Below are 13909 nucleotides of genomic sequence, written 5' to 3' on the forward strand. Positions count from 1 at the left end.
ACAAAAAAACCTGCCTTGGAACGACCATGTCGCCCGCCAAGAAGCGAGCGGCTGACGATCACCCCAAAGTGTCGCTTTGTGTCGATGACGCATCGGCACCCATGGGACCAGCTTTATGTGCGTCGTGGAATTCTAACCATAGTGTCGCTCTCCGACTTTGCGCCTCAGAAACACACACGTTTTGCCTTGTACCGTGCACCCAGTAACGATGCCGGTGATGGTACATCGTCCGAGGCCACTCTGGATGACCGTCTTCTCCTCGAAGGAAGCACAGATGTGATGCAGTATACGAGCACGAACTGGGGATGGGGCGCGTCCGCACAAGCCGCCGCAGACTTGCGCCGTGAAACGCGTGGATACACGGGTGACTACCTTATCGGTGCCTACGACAAAGAAAAGAAGCAGGTCACATTTCGTGTCGCGCCACTCTTTACGCTGAATCGGTCCGTCAAGTCGCTTGCGCACCTTAGCGCGTCGGCGACAGAGCATGGTGCGCAGGACAACATGGACTATACACGTGCACGCCGAGATCTGGGCGAGGCGTTCGGTAACAAGAAGCAGAAGCAGGCCGCACGCAACCTCGACCGCATGAAGGTCAATACAGAGAATATGGATGGCATCCTCGAACACGTCGCATCGGGCATCGATGTGTCAGCCTCCTCGCTGCCAACGGACTTGGAACTGAATGCGACACTCAACACCAGTCGTGCCCTCCCACAGGCTCATCTCGACGCTAGTGAGCCTGCTGATGTGTACCCGCTGGCATCCCTAGTGCCACCGACTGTCCTTAATGCCCTGCATACTCGCCACCTGCTGAAATGCTCGTCGCAGTCTGACCTCGCCAAAGCTTTGCGCCTGACATCATCGCCCTGGCTTCTTCCACGCATGTGGCAGATCGTCCAAACAGCACAGAACGACGCGGGCATGTCGCGCGCCATGGAGCTTGTTCGCGTGGGATACTACGTGGCCATCCTTTTGGCGTTCCGTAAACATGCCCGAGGTCTCAGCCGTGGCGACGATGGCATGTCCCAAGTGGCACACAAGATGCGCTTGCCCGAACACGAAAAAGATATTGTGATGGAGCATCTCGTATCGCAGTATGCCGAGCAGGCACGCAGCTCGCATCGGTACGCCATGACGGCGATCGGCGATACGCGCCTTTTTGCCAGTATCATTGTGCTGGCTCTGCATCTCGAAGAGTTCAGCCTCGCCTCCGACGTGTTGGCGCAGGAACTATGCGTGACGACTCAGCGCGTGAACGAGATCCTGCGATCATTGGGATGCACGAGCTCGCAGAGCACAAAACACGGCGTAGACGGGGACGGCGCTGCATCGCAGCAACAGCAACGCAAGTGGCACCTCCGCCTGCCCTTGTCGTTCCCGAATCAGCGCAAACGTGGGCCAGCACGTCGCTAGTCAGGTAGACTCGCCATAGCTAGGGGCGGGATGTATCGGCCACGCTCTGCTGCTGCTGAACTCGCATGCATATCATAGTACTCTTGCAGGGGAATGTGGCGCACATCGGGCGGGATCTTTTGGATCCGCGCCTCCATCTGAGTTTTGGCCGCCTCTAAACGCCGCTGTGCACTCCGCTCGAGGCGTGCCATCACCTTTTCACACTCCATATCGTAGTTCTCAAGCACTTCTCTGATCTGCTCTTCGGAAAGCAGTCGGTTTGTGCGCTTTCGCCCCATGGTGGAATGGTAGCGTGCCATGGATGCACCGCCAACAACAACACCTGGCGCCTTGTCTGGTCACGTGAATCACTTCTAGAGGGGTACGTACGCGTCATCGTGGTCCTTGGTCATGCAGCAGCATGTCTGGAGCTTGACCAGTCTGCAGATGCACGGCATCGAGAGCCTGGATACGTATGGATTGGCACCCCTTCGACAGGAGACACAGTTTGGATATCTACAAATACACACGGACGGTGCACTGACATCGGCATGGAAGCCATCGAACGTGCGCACCTTTTGGCACGTACTGCCGCGACATCAAGTGGCCATTCTGACCAGCTCACCCTACGCGAAAGTAACATACGACAACCTTTCTCACGCACCCATACCCAAAGATGCTAGGCACATTCTCCATCTGACCACGAGATGGCTGCACCGAGTCCATGCTCATACGCCTGTGGTGAAATGGTACGATGCACGGAGGACAGAAAGCCTCCAGCAAATGCAGGGCGTAACATACAGCCGCGTCATGGGGATCCTGTATTCGGCCCCACGCAACTACGCGGCCGATTATGAGCTCCGACTACACTGCTGTCGTTCGACAGAGCAGGAATGCATTAGCGTACGCATCAGTCGCCAATATGATCAAGTCATAGTCCAGCAGCATACGTACACTTTGCACTCGCATCAGCAAGCCACAACCACCGTATCCATATCCAAAGCACAGAGCATGACATCGGTGCCTTGTGTACGCTGGGCCGTTCACCAAGCGCTCGCAATGCATGCAATGGCGGATGCGTTGCGTGCACAAATCACACCCAGAGCACAGTACACGGCATCACCCGTTTCCCCACTTGACCAGCTCCGTCGAGCAGAATTGCATGCACGCGAGCGCACATGGTACGAACGATCCAACGCGCCATGGCCGTTTTGAGCATGTGGGAGGGCAGCGAAGCAGCCCCGATCATCGAGATACATGTTCCCTTTCGGCACGCATTAGTGGCCCCCCACGTATGATATAGGTCCACGTCCATGTCAATGGGCCATGTGTCGACACATCAACTTGGTATAGCAGACCTGATAAGAGTGGAAAAGAAAAACGGGCGTGGGCTCCCGCCCACTTTTTTTTCATCCGCGTGACAAATTGACCATTACGTTCTCTACATCGAGCAATCTTGGAAGCTTGCTTTCTACTATGTGCAAGAGCTTTCTACACGCAAGCGCCTACCATTTCAACGCTACGAGCAGCGAAGGATGCTATTTATACTGCATGCAGGACCTGATCGGGCCGACGATCACATAAGCAAGGCTGCGGCACGCGCCAGCGCGAAAAAGAGGCAACATGCCTCGGGGCGCATGATAGAACGACCTGGTAGGTACCGAGTGGAATCAGGTGGCAGTACTGACCGTCACGGACTACGTCAGCCCCTTTCTGCCCTCCGTCTACGTTAGTGAACAAGCAACATGGGATTGTCTGTTTCGCGACTGCTTTCTGGTCTCTTCGGCAAGAAGGAGATGCGTACGTGTATTGCTTTTGTATTTCAATGTTACTAACATGGAATGAAGGCATTTTGATGGTCGGTCTTGATGCCGCCGGTAAGACGACGATCCTGTACAAGCTCAAGCTCGGTGAGATTGTTACTACGATCCCCACGATCGGTATGTATGCGCGAATCTAATGCGTGCAGGTTTCAACGTCGAAACGGTGGAATACAAGAACATCTCCTTCACTGTGTGGGATGTCGGTGGTCAGGACAAGATCCGTCCTCTGTGGCGCCACTGTACGTATACATCATGACTTACGGCCAGACTTCCAAAATACACAGGGTATTATCTTCGTGGTTGACTCGAATGACCGTGAGCGTATCCCCGAAGCTCGTGAAGAGCTGCAACGCATGCTGAACGAGGACGAGCTTCGTGATGCTCTGCTGCTGGTCTTCGCCAACAAGCAGGACCTGCCAAACGCCATGAACGCTGCCGAAATCACTGATAAGCTGGGCCTGCACAGCCTGCGCCAGCGCCAATGGTACGTACGAGATTGTCTCACATCCACAGGTTCATCCAGGCTACGTGCGCTACGAGCGGTGATGGTCTGTACGAGGGTCTGGAATGGGTATGTACACGATGCATCCACAGCGCTAACTGTCGCAGCTCAGCACGAACCTCAAGCGCCGCGCATAAATGTAGTGTGTCTGCGCAAGAGATTGCTTCCTCATGTTGACTAGTTTCATCCCGTATGTACGGTACTCTAGTTTGCCTCCATAATTCTGTTTACGGCAATCATCTTGGCTTTCTCTGCCTCGTGGCAGCGCGTTGATCTGTCCGAGTCTCGTTGCGTACTACAGGCACTGGGCAGAGAGGTCGAGCGGGGCTTATCTAAGAATAGGCCCATTTCTGGGCCAAGTCGCGCGCCTTCCTGTGCCAACATGCACCAGGACGCATCATCGTCGCAGCGTTCGAAGGATGCGTCTAGGAAGAAACAGGTGCTTCTCTCTGCATCAGCGGCTACTTTTGTACTGGGCGCCGTAGGCGCAGCTGCGTATGCATTTCGAAAACGGCCATTTCCTGCGGCATCCCATGTCGAGCTACATACCCCCCCACAACAGGCCACCAAAAGTATGCGCGCCGTGGCGCCGGTCCACACCGAGGAATCGAGCATGCCAGACAAGAGCGCCTGGGCCATTTTTCGCGACATGCACATGGCCCTCTTTTCCTCTTCGAAGCGCGCGCGTCCCGTCAAACCCATCCCCGTGTCACAAATACGCCCGACTGGTTCGCCACTCAGTGCTTTATCGCGTGCGCCTTCGACGCAAGAGCGTTCTGCGGCACTTCCTGCTCTTAACAAGACACGCATCGCGCCACCGCCAGAAGACACAGAAGGCCAAGGTGATGATGGGCCGATGCTGGCCATCTTTGCGTTTAGCACGGCCACTGTGATTGTCGGTGCTAGTGCGCTGGTGGCCACACTCCTTGTCCGCTACGGACTCGGTATACGCTCTATTGAAGAGTTTGCCGATAAGATGCACGACATCCTGCCGTCTCTCAACAGAGATGCTCGCCTGGCGCGATACCTGCCGGCTGTGCCGCCGCGGCCCCCGGCCGAACCGGACATGCCCTCGGTGGACGTCCCTGCCTCCGAGCTAGAGCACAAGCTGGAGCACACGGAAGACGCCCAAGACTGGCTGCGGTACGCTGTGATGCAGCTCGAATCCGAGCTGGCCGCTCACGAGGCAGCCAAGCGCGAACGGCGTCACCAGCGTCTCATATGTACAAATGGCGCTACGGGGGCGGCGGCACGCGACGCCTGACTGGCTCTGGGGAAGCAGGCATGTAGCCTGTCGGTGCACTGGCAGAATCCGCGGGTCCTTGCTCTGCAGGAATAGGCTGGAGCTCACCGCGCTGGAAACGATGCTGCCGCTTCTCGAGGTCGTGTGCCCACATCGCGGCACCGATCTGGTTCGATACGGAGAATATGAGGCCGAAGAAAGGAATGCGTTCCAGGAGCAAGGCAAAGAAGCCAAAGAGCATGTAGTCTATTCTTCGCTCCGTGATCCACAGGGTAATTTGCTCGTCCTGCATGTGCTTTACCTCGAAGAACGGTTGGTGCATTTCGCGTGCAAAGCCGAGCGCGCCGTAGGCAGCTGACAATATGACACCAAAGATGGGAATGGAGCCAAAGAGCAAGAGAGAGACCTTGCGCAGAACCATGTCTGACAAGCGCTTCTTGATGGTGAGCTTTTGGACGCCGTCTTGTGGATCGGGCGGCCGCTCGTACTCTTCCGTGTACGGCGTCCAGAAGTCCGACGACTTGCCGCGTGACTCGACCGTCTTGCGGTAGGCCGTGTCGCGGAATGCCCGCATTTGCTTCCCCAGGAACATGTCGAACACAATGTTGACTTGGTTGAGAACCAGCAACAGCGTCGTCATCGATCCGAACGAGAGCATCGGGATCCCGACCTGTCGTCCCCCCGCCTCTATGAGCTCATACATCCACTTGGCGCCACAGGCACGGCCCATGTGTCCCAGTATCAGCCCCGACACAAGTCGCTGGCCAGGGAGTGACACGAACGACCACAAGATGGTCGTGGCACCGGCCTGCGTCACTCTGGCGTAACATGCATTCCACATGGGCCGCCACAACAGCTCATCATGTGCCAGGCGGTACATACCCACGATCGGGTACACGGCCGGGAAATGGAGCGTGACCTGTGGCATGTGCCGGCAATCGACGTGGTGGTGGGAGTCTGAGCATGGCGAGGACTTGGTTGTCTATGGTGGAGGCCTAGTCCCAATCGTCGGGCTCCGGCGCGGCGGTAGGCACACCGAAGCCCAAGATCGGCTTACTGGGCTTTTGCTGCGGCAAAATCACGCCTAGCATGAGCGGAGCATACGTACCTGTCTGTCCAAGACGCCATTCCAAGGCGGCCGTAGTAAATGTATCGCTATTTCCAAATTCTTGGAATCCGATCATCTTGTCCTTGCATACGCCCTGCACGAACGCCATGAGGCAGGGCAGGACACGGATATCGAGCTTCTGGACAAGAAAAGGCGCGTGCTCCACGTACGTCTTGAGAAACAGTGTGCCTGGATGCTGCCGTGCGAGGTGCTCGAGATGCCGGTCGAGAATATGGCATCGCCGGAACTCTTTCTTCGCGAAGTGAATCACGACTTTCGGCTCGCGCACACTCGAGCTGAGCAGCGCCTTTTCGTCCTCGACTTGCACGTACTTGCCGCGATTAGGATCGCTTGTATCGGCACCGATACGTGCAGCTATTCTGCCGTGAGTCGCATGTACGTACTGTGCCTGCATTTCAGCGAGGCGCTGAGCGCGATACTCCTCAAACACTTGAGAAAGATCGCGGTCGTCCGAGCCCCGTCCCTTGCCGGCAACGCGTTCGGCATCGTCGGCATCCGCCTCATTGAGCGCCTCAACCTCGCGCTCCAGCTCAGCCAACACTTCCTCATCACTGTCGGCCTGGGCCGTATACGCGCCTAAATCGGGCGCGTCTTGCCATGCCGACATGGTGTGTGGAGGCACTGGGGTGTCGAGCCTCCATCATGAATGCCGCCGAGGTGCAGAGGCAGCACACCCAAGTGTCGGCGATGGGCCATATGGAGCCGCTGCATGTGGGATCTCTTCTTGATGCTCTAGCACGCATGGTGCATACGCCTGCCGAGGCATTTGTCGAGCGCGATACCCTCCTGCACCGATGTGACGACGAAGCTGCGCAGGCGTTGGAGACGTCGGACACGCGATGGAACAATGTGCGCCGGGCGCGCTACCAAATTCGTCTGTCCGTGCGTACCGAGCACGGAATGACGCAGCTCGTGCTCCCGCAGCCGCCCGTGCCACCTGGCGCCGCACCATCCGTGGCCGTCCGCACGGTCGTGATCGTCGATGTCTTGACGCCCGCGCCTGACATGCCGCCCACGCCCCTTGAGACGACGACGATCTTTGCCATGCCTATCGAAGAGCTCGCGGAGCATGCCCAGCACCGCGCTGGGTGGGACGAACTTGTGGCTCTGCTGCAATGGGCGCCCGAACGCCAGGTCATGCGGTACGGCCTGCGGTATGTGCTGCCGTCCGATCATCCGCTTGTCCTGCATGAATTGCGCATTTTCCGCGCTACGGATGTACGTATATGCCTACTAACGCAGTGGTCCATCGATGCATCCAATCGACCCATCGAGTGGACGCCGAGTTCACAGATCCACGTCCGCGTGGTATCGACGCTGCGGTCCGACGTTGGGCCCGGCATTCCCAAGAGCCAGCAGGACGAGACAGCGCGTGCATTGGAGTACGCTATTCAGTACACGAAGCACCTGCAAAAGTCGCTGGACGCGATCGTGCCCCTGGATCGTGATGCCTCCTAGTCACACAGCTGCATGTGCTGCAGGATCCTTTGTTCCCATTCACGCAGGCCCCCCTCTACCTTCTCGTGGCCGAGCTCAGCCAGACCCCGCTCAAACACCTCCCATGGTATCGAGTTGCCCAAGTGGAACGGCCCCTGTCGCGTGCGCACGAGGCGTACGACGTGTGCTGCACTGCCGCACGCTGTGCCGAGATCATGGACGATCGAGCGAACGTAGGTGCCGGACGACACGGTCATTCGGAGGGTAAAGGCGGCGGGTGGCGACGTTTCCTCGCGGTCCTCAGGCGCGGCTATACATGCCGTGTCCTGATTCGTGGTATCCAGTGCCTGAGCGCCAGCCATCGCACGCACCCTCGTGAACAGGGCCTTGTCGTCGTCGGACACGCGCGTCGTAGGAGGTGCGTATGTGTGTGCAGAGGGAGGGTGCCATTGAACGAGTTCCAGCTCGTCAATGCACACGTTGCGCGGCTCAATGGGCCGCGGAAGGGGTATGCCTTCGCGCGCGTATTCAAACAGGCGCTTTCCGTCCATACGCAGCGCACTGTACAGCGGTGGAAGCTGCTGGACCTGCCCACGAAATAGTCTCAGCTTGTCGCGCACCATGTCTTCGGTGACGTGCGAGTGCGGTGCATAAGACATAATAGGCTCTTTGGCATCATACGACGTCGTGGCTGTGCCGAGAAGCCCCGTGGTCTCGTATTCTTTCGTGCAGTGCAGAAACTGCTGCAGCTGCTTCGTGCCATGGTGAAGGCCAATCACAAGCACACCTTCCGCGAGTGGATCCAGCGTGCCGCCCTGCCCCATCTTGGGTGGCAGGCGGCCACACTTGGCGACGAGCTCGCGCTCCCACGGCTTGAGTCGCCGTGCCGGCTTGACACGCCGAGGCGTATGTGCCGCATAAAACAGGTCCGACGATGCGAGCAGCGGCTTGAGTCGGTCCAGCAAGTCCATCGACGTCGGTCCACTGGGCTTGATAATGCCAAACAGGCACGACAGCGGCCGATCTGATTCCGACGGCATACGTGTCAGGCTACGGCGGACGCAGCCCAGAGGCATGAGGAAAAAACGCCCCAGCGCTTACTAACACACCATGATCTGGCGGCGCGCAGGGTCGCTGTCACGACGGCCGTGGGGCCGCCGTGGCTACGCCACCGTGCCGCCGGCGCCGTACGACGTCTTGTTTTGCGGCTCGGATGCATTTGCGTGCGAGGCAGTGGCTGCTATCGCGCACCGGCCCGACTTGTACCGCTCCCTTCACGTACTGACCCCCCCGGATGTACAGCATGCCTGGGGCGCGAAACGTATGCGTGTATCGCCTGTAAAGCAGTTCGCGATACTGCACAACATACCACAGACAGCTGTGCCGCCCGAAGGCATCGACGCCTACGAGCCTCCGTCGCTCATTCGTGACTCACATGCGCCGCTGCTCGTGACGGCTTCGTTTGGGCACCGCATTCCCACGCATCTCTTGTCCCACTTTCCCTCTCCGTCGCTCACGCTCAACCTGCATCCATCCATGCTCCCTGACCTCCGGGGTGCAGCCCCATTGCAGTGGGCTATTGCGCGGCAATATACCCACACGGGGATGAGTGTGCAGCAGTTGCATCCCACGCACTTTGACCGCGGCGGCCTTTTGAAGCAGGTACGTGTGCCCATACCCTCCCACGCCACGTATCCAGCCCTGGCTACGGCACTCGCGCCTCATGCTGCCGAGCTGCTTGTGGATGTCATCGCACAATTGCCGTCGTACGCTGCGAACGTCCAAGCCCAGGATCCAGACCGTGCGACTCGCGCTCCGAAATTGGCGCCGCGCTTCTCCCACATACGATGGGACTCTTGGGACGCAGCCACGCTGGACGCCCGAATGCGTGCCTTTGGGTATGCCCAGCCGCTCACGACGACGCTCGTGCCCGCCTCGTCCCAATTTGCCCCCGTCTCTTGTGCGATTCACGAAGGACACATCATGCCGAGCGAATCAATCAGCCTCGATCGGCCCGGTCACGCCGTCTTTCTGCCCCAGGAACAGACTCTAGCGCTACAGACGTTGTCTGGTGTCTATGGCGCTACGCGTATCCAGACCCGCGGTAAACCTGTTCGCTCCGCCGCCGACTGGTGGCGCGGCTTCCGCGATCGTGCAGATGCACACGGTCATATTCACTTCGAATGAGAGGCGTCATAGGGCGGCGGTGGCGGCTGTCGTGCTGCTGGTTCTCGGTCCTTTTCGGCCTCGGCTGCCTTGGACACCCGGCGGGGCGGCGGAAGAATAGGCGCGGACGATGTGCTTGTGCCGTCCTGCTCCTTCGCCAACGCCGCCTTTTCTTCATCTGTGGCCTCATAGTTACCTGGCGATGGACCCTCAGGAATAGCATCTGTGCCCATGTAGTCAGGACGTCCCTCAGCCACGTACAGCGCCTGCCACACGGACTTGCACGTGTAGGGAATCTGGTGTTTGGGCAGCTTGTTGTCGAGAATGGTCTCGATCGGAATGCCAGGATAGTTGTAGTAACGCGCGTTCTCATCAGAGCGCGTAAGGAAAATCGAGCCGTCAAGCTGTGCACCAGCATAGAGGCCCTTGGATTTGACATACGACAGGCACGGCGAAGCTTCCAGACCCGAGTCGACAATCGCACCATTGCCGACGGGACCAGCTGCCACAGATAGTTCACCACCGATGCTGATTTTGGGATACTTAAATGCGTTCACAGCCTCCTGCGTGCGCAGCACAAGGACGACATCGTACACATCCACACCGACCATCAGGCCCCAGCCGACTGTGTGGACGAGAATACCGGACGGTGCGCCCCAGTCGCCGTTTTCGTAGCGCGACATGACGATACCCGATCCACCCGCACCAGAAATACCGAGGCCGGAGCGAAACACGGTAAAGATGGCCACACCCTTGGCGCCACGTAACACGGGAGCCGGAATGTTGTAAAGCACCTTTTGCGTCTTGCGAGCCGCATACTCATCATTGACTTGGCCGTCCTTGTACTCACCATCTTGGTCACTCGGTACAGCAGCTTCGCCCTTCGAAGTAAAGTTGGTGACAATGCGAGCAGCCTTGTCAATCTCGCCATCCAACTGCGTCGGATAAAAGGCCTCGAGCCCCAGCCGGCCAATTTGCTTGTTGGTCCAATGGCCTATGGGGTCAACCGTCCGCCATGCCTTGGTCTCAATCTTCTTGGCTGCCCTGTTAATTCTTATCACATACCCGTCGACCACGCCTTTTCTTTCCAATTGTCCCACGACATGAGCGGAACGAGACACTCTCTCGGACCCCTCCACTGAGGACACGGACCGCTTGTCTCTCACCGCCATGAGTCTTTCTATCGTATCGCAAAATAAAGTGTTCTCTGGCTTGCTCACCAAGTACTCGTTCCTATCGAGCGTGCTAGGCGGCCTCGAGGCCAAGATGAACGTATTTGTACCGAAGGAGGCGAGTGCGTCGAACAAGGTGCCCGTGCTGTACTACCTTTCGGGCCTCACATGCACCGAGGACAATGCAGCTCAAAAGGGCCACCTATTCGAGGCAGCTTCCCAGAAGCAGATCGCTATCGTATTTCCTGACACGAGTCCGCGTGGCGCCAACATTCCCGGCGAAAACGATAGCTGGGACTTTGGCACGGGCGCGGGCTTTTACGTGAATGCGACGCGTGAGCCTTGGAGCAAGCACTACAACATGTATGATCACGTTCTGAAAGAAATTCCCGACGTCATTGCCAAGAATGAGATCCCTATCGACGTTTCGCGCGCTTCTATCCTCGGTCACTCCATGGGTGGCCACGGTGCCCTGGTCCTCTATCTGCGCGAACAGGGCACATTCCGCTCGGCGTCGGCATTTGCGCCTATTTGCCACCCAACCAACTGCGACACGGGCAAAAAGATGATCCAGGGGTACTTGGCAGGCGGCATCGACGAGGGAAAACAGTACGACGCTAGTATTTTGTTGAGCCAGCAGGACAAGACCCGCCCCCTGCAGATTCTCGTGGACTGCGGTCTGGCAGACAACTTTTACCAGCAGCAGCAACTGCAGCCAGAGGCGCTCGTCGATGCTGCTTTCAAGAGCGGTGTAGACACCTCGCGCATTCAGCTTCGGCTGCATGAAGGTTATGACCACAGCTGTACGTATGAGCAGACTAACATGAGATTACTTTGTGAGCACCTTTGCTGCTGAGCATGTCCACTGGCACGCGCAGTTCCTATCTCCTTAGTTATGTTTTGCCAGCACGCTTACGGCGCTTGGCTTCCTTTTTGGAGATAGCACTCGTGTTGGTAGTCGGTTCAGCGGTCGGTTCAGCGATCGGTTCAGTTGCCTGTTCTGGCACAGCCTCAGGCGCCACTTCGCGGGACCCGGCCAGCTTCTTCCACAACTGAAAGGGCCATGTGGACATGAGAGTGGGCATGTCCGAGTCCAGCACAGGCTCCAGGGGAATGAGCTCGCGTGTCGCAGCTTCATAGAGGGCCAGGCTGCCGTCACCAAATACAACCAGCTCAATCAAGGGAACTTCGTCATCTGTCTCCGGCGAAGGAGCATGGAGCGCTTCACGCACCTTGTCTGCCTCCCTGTCCCAGTTCACCGTGCCGGCGGTAATATCCGCTTCCCTGGGTGCGGGAGGCATGTCGAAGTAACCGTGCATCGGGACCCTAACTTTTTTCTCCGCCGGCCGTGGCTTGGATGAAGGGGCCAGAGGCGTCTGGAATGCCGGGCCCCAGGCAGCGGCGAGGGCACTGCGGCATAAGTTTTCATAACGCCGCTGGCTCTTGCGCCATTGTGACTTTTTGACCGCGAGTTGCACACCCACAGATAACAGGAGCAGCACAGAAAGAATCAGAGGCAGTCCAGGACGGTAGCGAGAGTAGTAGTACCCAGTGCCACGCCATTTGGGGAATCCGAACGACAGAAAGTGATTGTATCGGTCGCGACGCTCATCACGCAAAATACTGTGAATACGACCCAGACGCTCAAACCGCTGGTGGACTTCGGCTGCATTGGGGTTTTTGTCAGGGTGCCACTCAAGACTGCGCTGGCGATACGCCTTGCGAATGTCGGACATGGATGCCGACGGCGTGAGCCCTAAGAACGAGTAAAAGTTGACCCCTTCGCCCTCCGCCTTCTCAAGTGCTGCCTGGATCTCAAACATCTCGATGTCCGTATGAGACCAGTCATTAGCGGCCTTGGTGCCCACCAAGCATACGACGAGCACGGCCAAGAATAGCAACACGCGCATTGTGTTCGCGGGAGAAAAGGAAATCGTCGCCGATCGACGCCCGATCGTTCTTTGTCGTCGCCTTTGTCTGCCACATGGGCATGTAAGCTCGATCCACGTCGCCGCCCATTTTTCGTTGGGCATGCCCACAACGCACGGCCATGCACACGGCCTCTGCTCTCGCATGTAGTTCGTACGCCACCATCTATGTCGGCTCACTCTATGTGCTACCTCGTATATTCGCCTGGCTACGACGAAAACCATGCGCGAAGCATAGGCGTCGCGACGACCCCCCTGTGATCAAGCAACGTCTTGTGTCTGTGTGCGTGGCCACCGTCATCGACTTGCTCGTGACAGCGAGTCTGATAGGACGAACTACCGTCTTGCCTGTCAAGCAGCCATTTCGTGCACTGCATATCCTGAGCCTTATGGGACTGCCCTTCCCGCATCCGACGTTTCTGACATCGCGATATCTCCCTCTCGAACCATCGTTCCCGTCTTTCGTCACACGTCTCGGGTGGATCGGTATCAAGGCTTTGGCACTGACCGCCTGTATGTACTTGGGCACTTTCTTCACAAACATCTTGGACAAGCGCACGCGGTCTAAGAGAGCGTCCTCTCCTGACACGGCCCTGGCCCGTTGGCGGAACTATGTCCTAGTACGTTGAGCTTCCTAACGTAACAGGGTCCTGGCACAGAAGAATTAGTTTTTCGATCATGCATGCTGGCGACCATGAAAAGCTTTCATCCGCATGCATCTCCCACATGGCTAATGCTAACGACACCTTTGTATTTTGGTATCGCCCACCTGCATCATGCCTGGGAAATGTACCAAGCTGGCGGATACACTAAGCGTGCACGTACCAATGCCCTTCTGACATCTGCTCTACAGTTTGCCTACACCACCGTTTTTGGTTGGTACGCAAACTTTCTGTTTATGCGCACTGGCACTGTATGGGCTCCCTTTTTAGCTCACGTTTTGTGCAACATGATGGGGCTGCCAAGGCTCGCACCGTTCCCGCACGCCAACTCCGCCCAGAAGGCGGCTTGTGCATGCGCCCATCTTGCGGGCCTCGGCGCCTTTATGTATGCCCTGTGGCCGTGCACATCTACCCGCATGTTGGCGACGTAAAGGCATCTGGAATTTTACAGT

At 57.7% G+C, this 13909-nt stretch overlaps 13 protein-coding genes across 13 annotated transcripts; 8 read left to right on the top strand and 5 right to left on the bottom strand.

Annotated features, from left to right (window-relative positions):
• Positions 1–101: 101 nt before the first annotated feature.
• On the top strand, positions 102–1416 carry MRET_1832 (DNA-directed RNA polymerase I subunit RPA49; the record flags this gene model as incomplete). Its single annotated transcript, XM_027628459.1, has 2 exons — positions 102–117; positions 143–1416. 2 exons carry the CDS (start codon positions 102–104, stop codon positions 1414–1416), a joined length of 1290 nt encoding a protein of 429 aa, XP_027484702.1.
• Positions 1417–1806: 390 nt separating this feature from the next.
• Positions 1807–2610, top strand: MRET_1833 (uncharacterized protein; the record flags this gene model as incomplete). The annotated part of the gene is made up of 1 exon (XM_027628460.1): positions 1807–2610. One exon carries the CDS (start codon positions 1807–1809, stop codon positions 2608–2610), a length of 804 nt encoding a protein of 267 aa, XP_027484701.1.
• Positions 2611–3140: 530 nt separating this feature from the next.
• MRET_1834 (ADP-ribosylation factor 1) lies at positions 3141–3857 on the top strand (the record flags this gene model as incomplete). The annotated part of the gene is made up of 6 exons (XM_027628461.1): positions 3141–3195; positions 3243–3335; positions 3365–3457; positions 3486–3702; positions 3732–3789; positions 3828–3857. The coding sequence occupies 6 exons, from the start codon at positions 3141–3143 to the stop codon at positions 3855–3857; spliced, it is 546 nt and encodes a 181-aa protein (XP_027484700.1).
• Positions 3858–4102: 245 nt separating this feature from the next.
• MRET_1835 (uncharacterized protein) lies at positions 4103–4984 on the top strand (the record flags this gene model as incomplete). The annotated part of the gene is made up of 1 exon (XM_027628462.1): positions 4103–4984. The coding sequence occupies one exon, from the start codon at positions 4103–4105 to the stop codon at positions 4982–4984; it is 882 nt and encodes a 293-aa protein (XP_027484699.1).
• On the bottom strand, positions 4956–5891 carry MRET_1836 (uncharacterized protein; the record flags this gene model as incomplete). Its single annotated transcript, XM_027628463.1, has 1 exon — positions 4956–5891. The coding sequence occupies one exon, from the start codon at positions 5889–5891 to the stop codon at positions 4956–4958; it is 936 nt and encodes a 311-aa protein (XP_027484698.1).
• A 67-nt stretch (positions 5892–5958) lies between these two features.
• Positions 5959–6699, bottom strand: MRET_1837 (thioredoxin-like protein; the record flags this gene model as incomplete). Its single annotated transcript, XM_027628464.1, has 3 exons — positions 5959–6047; positions 6072–6451; positions 6476–6699. 3 exons carry the CDS (start codon positions 6697–6699, stop codon positions 5959–5961), a joined length of 693 nt encoding a protein of 230 aa, XP_027484697.1.
• A 35-nt stretch (positions 6700–6734) lies between these two features.
• Positions 6735–7550, top strand: MRET_1838 (uncharacterized protein; the record flags this gene model as incomplete). The annotated part of the gene is made up of 2 exons (XM_027628465.1): positions 6735–7310; positions 7335–7550. 2 exons carry the CDS (start codon positions 6735–6737, stop codon positions 7548–7550), a joined length of 792 nt encoding a protein of 263 aa, XP_027484706.1.
• MRET_1839 (tRNA pseudouridine55 synthase) lies at positions 7547–8605 on the bottom strand (the record flags this gene model as incomplete). Its single annotated transcript, XM_027628466.1, has 1 exon — positions 7547–8605. The coding sequence occupies one exon, from the start codon at positions 8603–8605 to the stop codon at positions 7547–7549; it is 1059 nt and encodes a 352-aa protein (XP_027484705.1).
• A 34-nt stretch (positions 8606–8639) lies between these two features.
• Positions 8640–9716, top strand: MRET_1840 (methionyl-tRNA formyltransferase; the record flags this gene model as incomplete). Its single annotated transcript, XM_027628467.1, has 1 exon — positions 8640–9716. One exon carries the CDS (start codon positions 8640–8642, stop codon positions 9714–9716), a length of 1077 nt encoding a protein of 358 aa, XP_027484664.1.
• MRET_1841 (DUF500 domain protein) lies at positions 9704–10800 on the bottom strand (the record flags this gene model as incomplete). The annotated part of the gene is made up of 2 exons (XM_027628468.1): positions 9704–10734; positions 10761–10800. 2 exons carry the CDS (start codon positions 10798–10800, stop codon positions 9704–9706), a joined length of 1071 nt encoding a protein of 356 aa, XP_027484665.1.
• Positions 10801–10865: 65 nt separating this feature from the next.
• MRET_1842 (S-formylglutathione hydrolase) lies at positions 10866–11723 on the top strand (the record flags this gene model as incomplete). Its single annotated transcript, XM_027628469.1, has 1 exon — positions 10866–11723. One exon carries the CDS (start codon positions 10866–10868, stop codon positions 11721–11723), a length of 858 nt encoding a protein of 285 aa, XP_027484657.1.
• Positions 11724–11760: 37 nt separating this feature from the next.
• MRET_1843 (DnaJ domain protein) lies at positions 11761–12777 on the bottom strand (the record flags this gene model as incomplete). The annotated part of the gene is made up of 1 exon (XM_027628470.1): positions 11761–12777. The coding sequence occupies one exon, from the start codon at positions 12775–12777 to the stop codon at positions 11761–11763; it is 1017 nt and encodes a 338-aa protein (XP_027484661.1).
• Positions 12778–12917: 140 nt separating this feature from the next.
• Positions 12918–13888, top strand: MRET_1844 (prenyl protein peptidase; the record flags this gene model as incomplete). Its single annotated transcript, XM_027628471.1, has 2 exons — positions 12918–13415; positions 13442–13888. The coding sequence occupies 2 exons, from the start codon at positions 12918–12920 to the stop codon at positions 13886–13888; spliced, it is 945 nt and encodes a 314-aa protein (XP_027484460.1).
• Between the last annotated feature and the right edge of the window lie 21 nt (positions 13889–13909).

The sequence above is a fragment of the Malassezia restricta genome, chromosome III (assembly GCF_003290485.1).
Source record: "Malassezia restricta chromosome III, complete sequence".
In the NCBI taxonomy this organism is placed as follows: Eukaryota; Fungi; Basidiomycota; class Malasseziomycetes; order Malasseziales; family Malasseziaceae; genus Malassezia; species Malassezia restricta.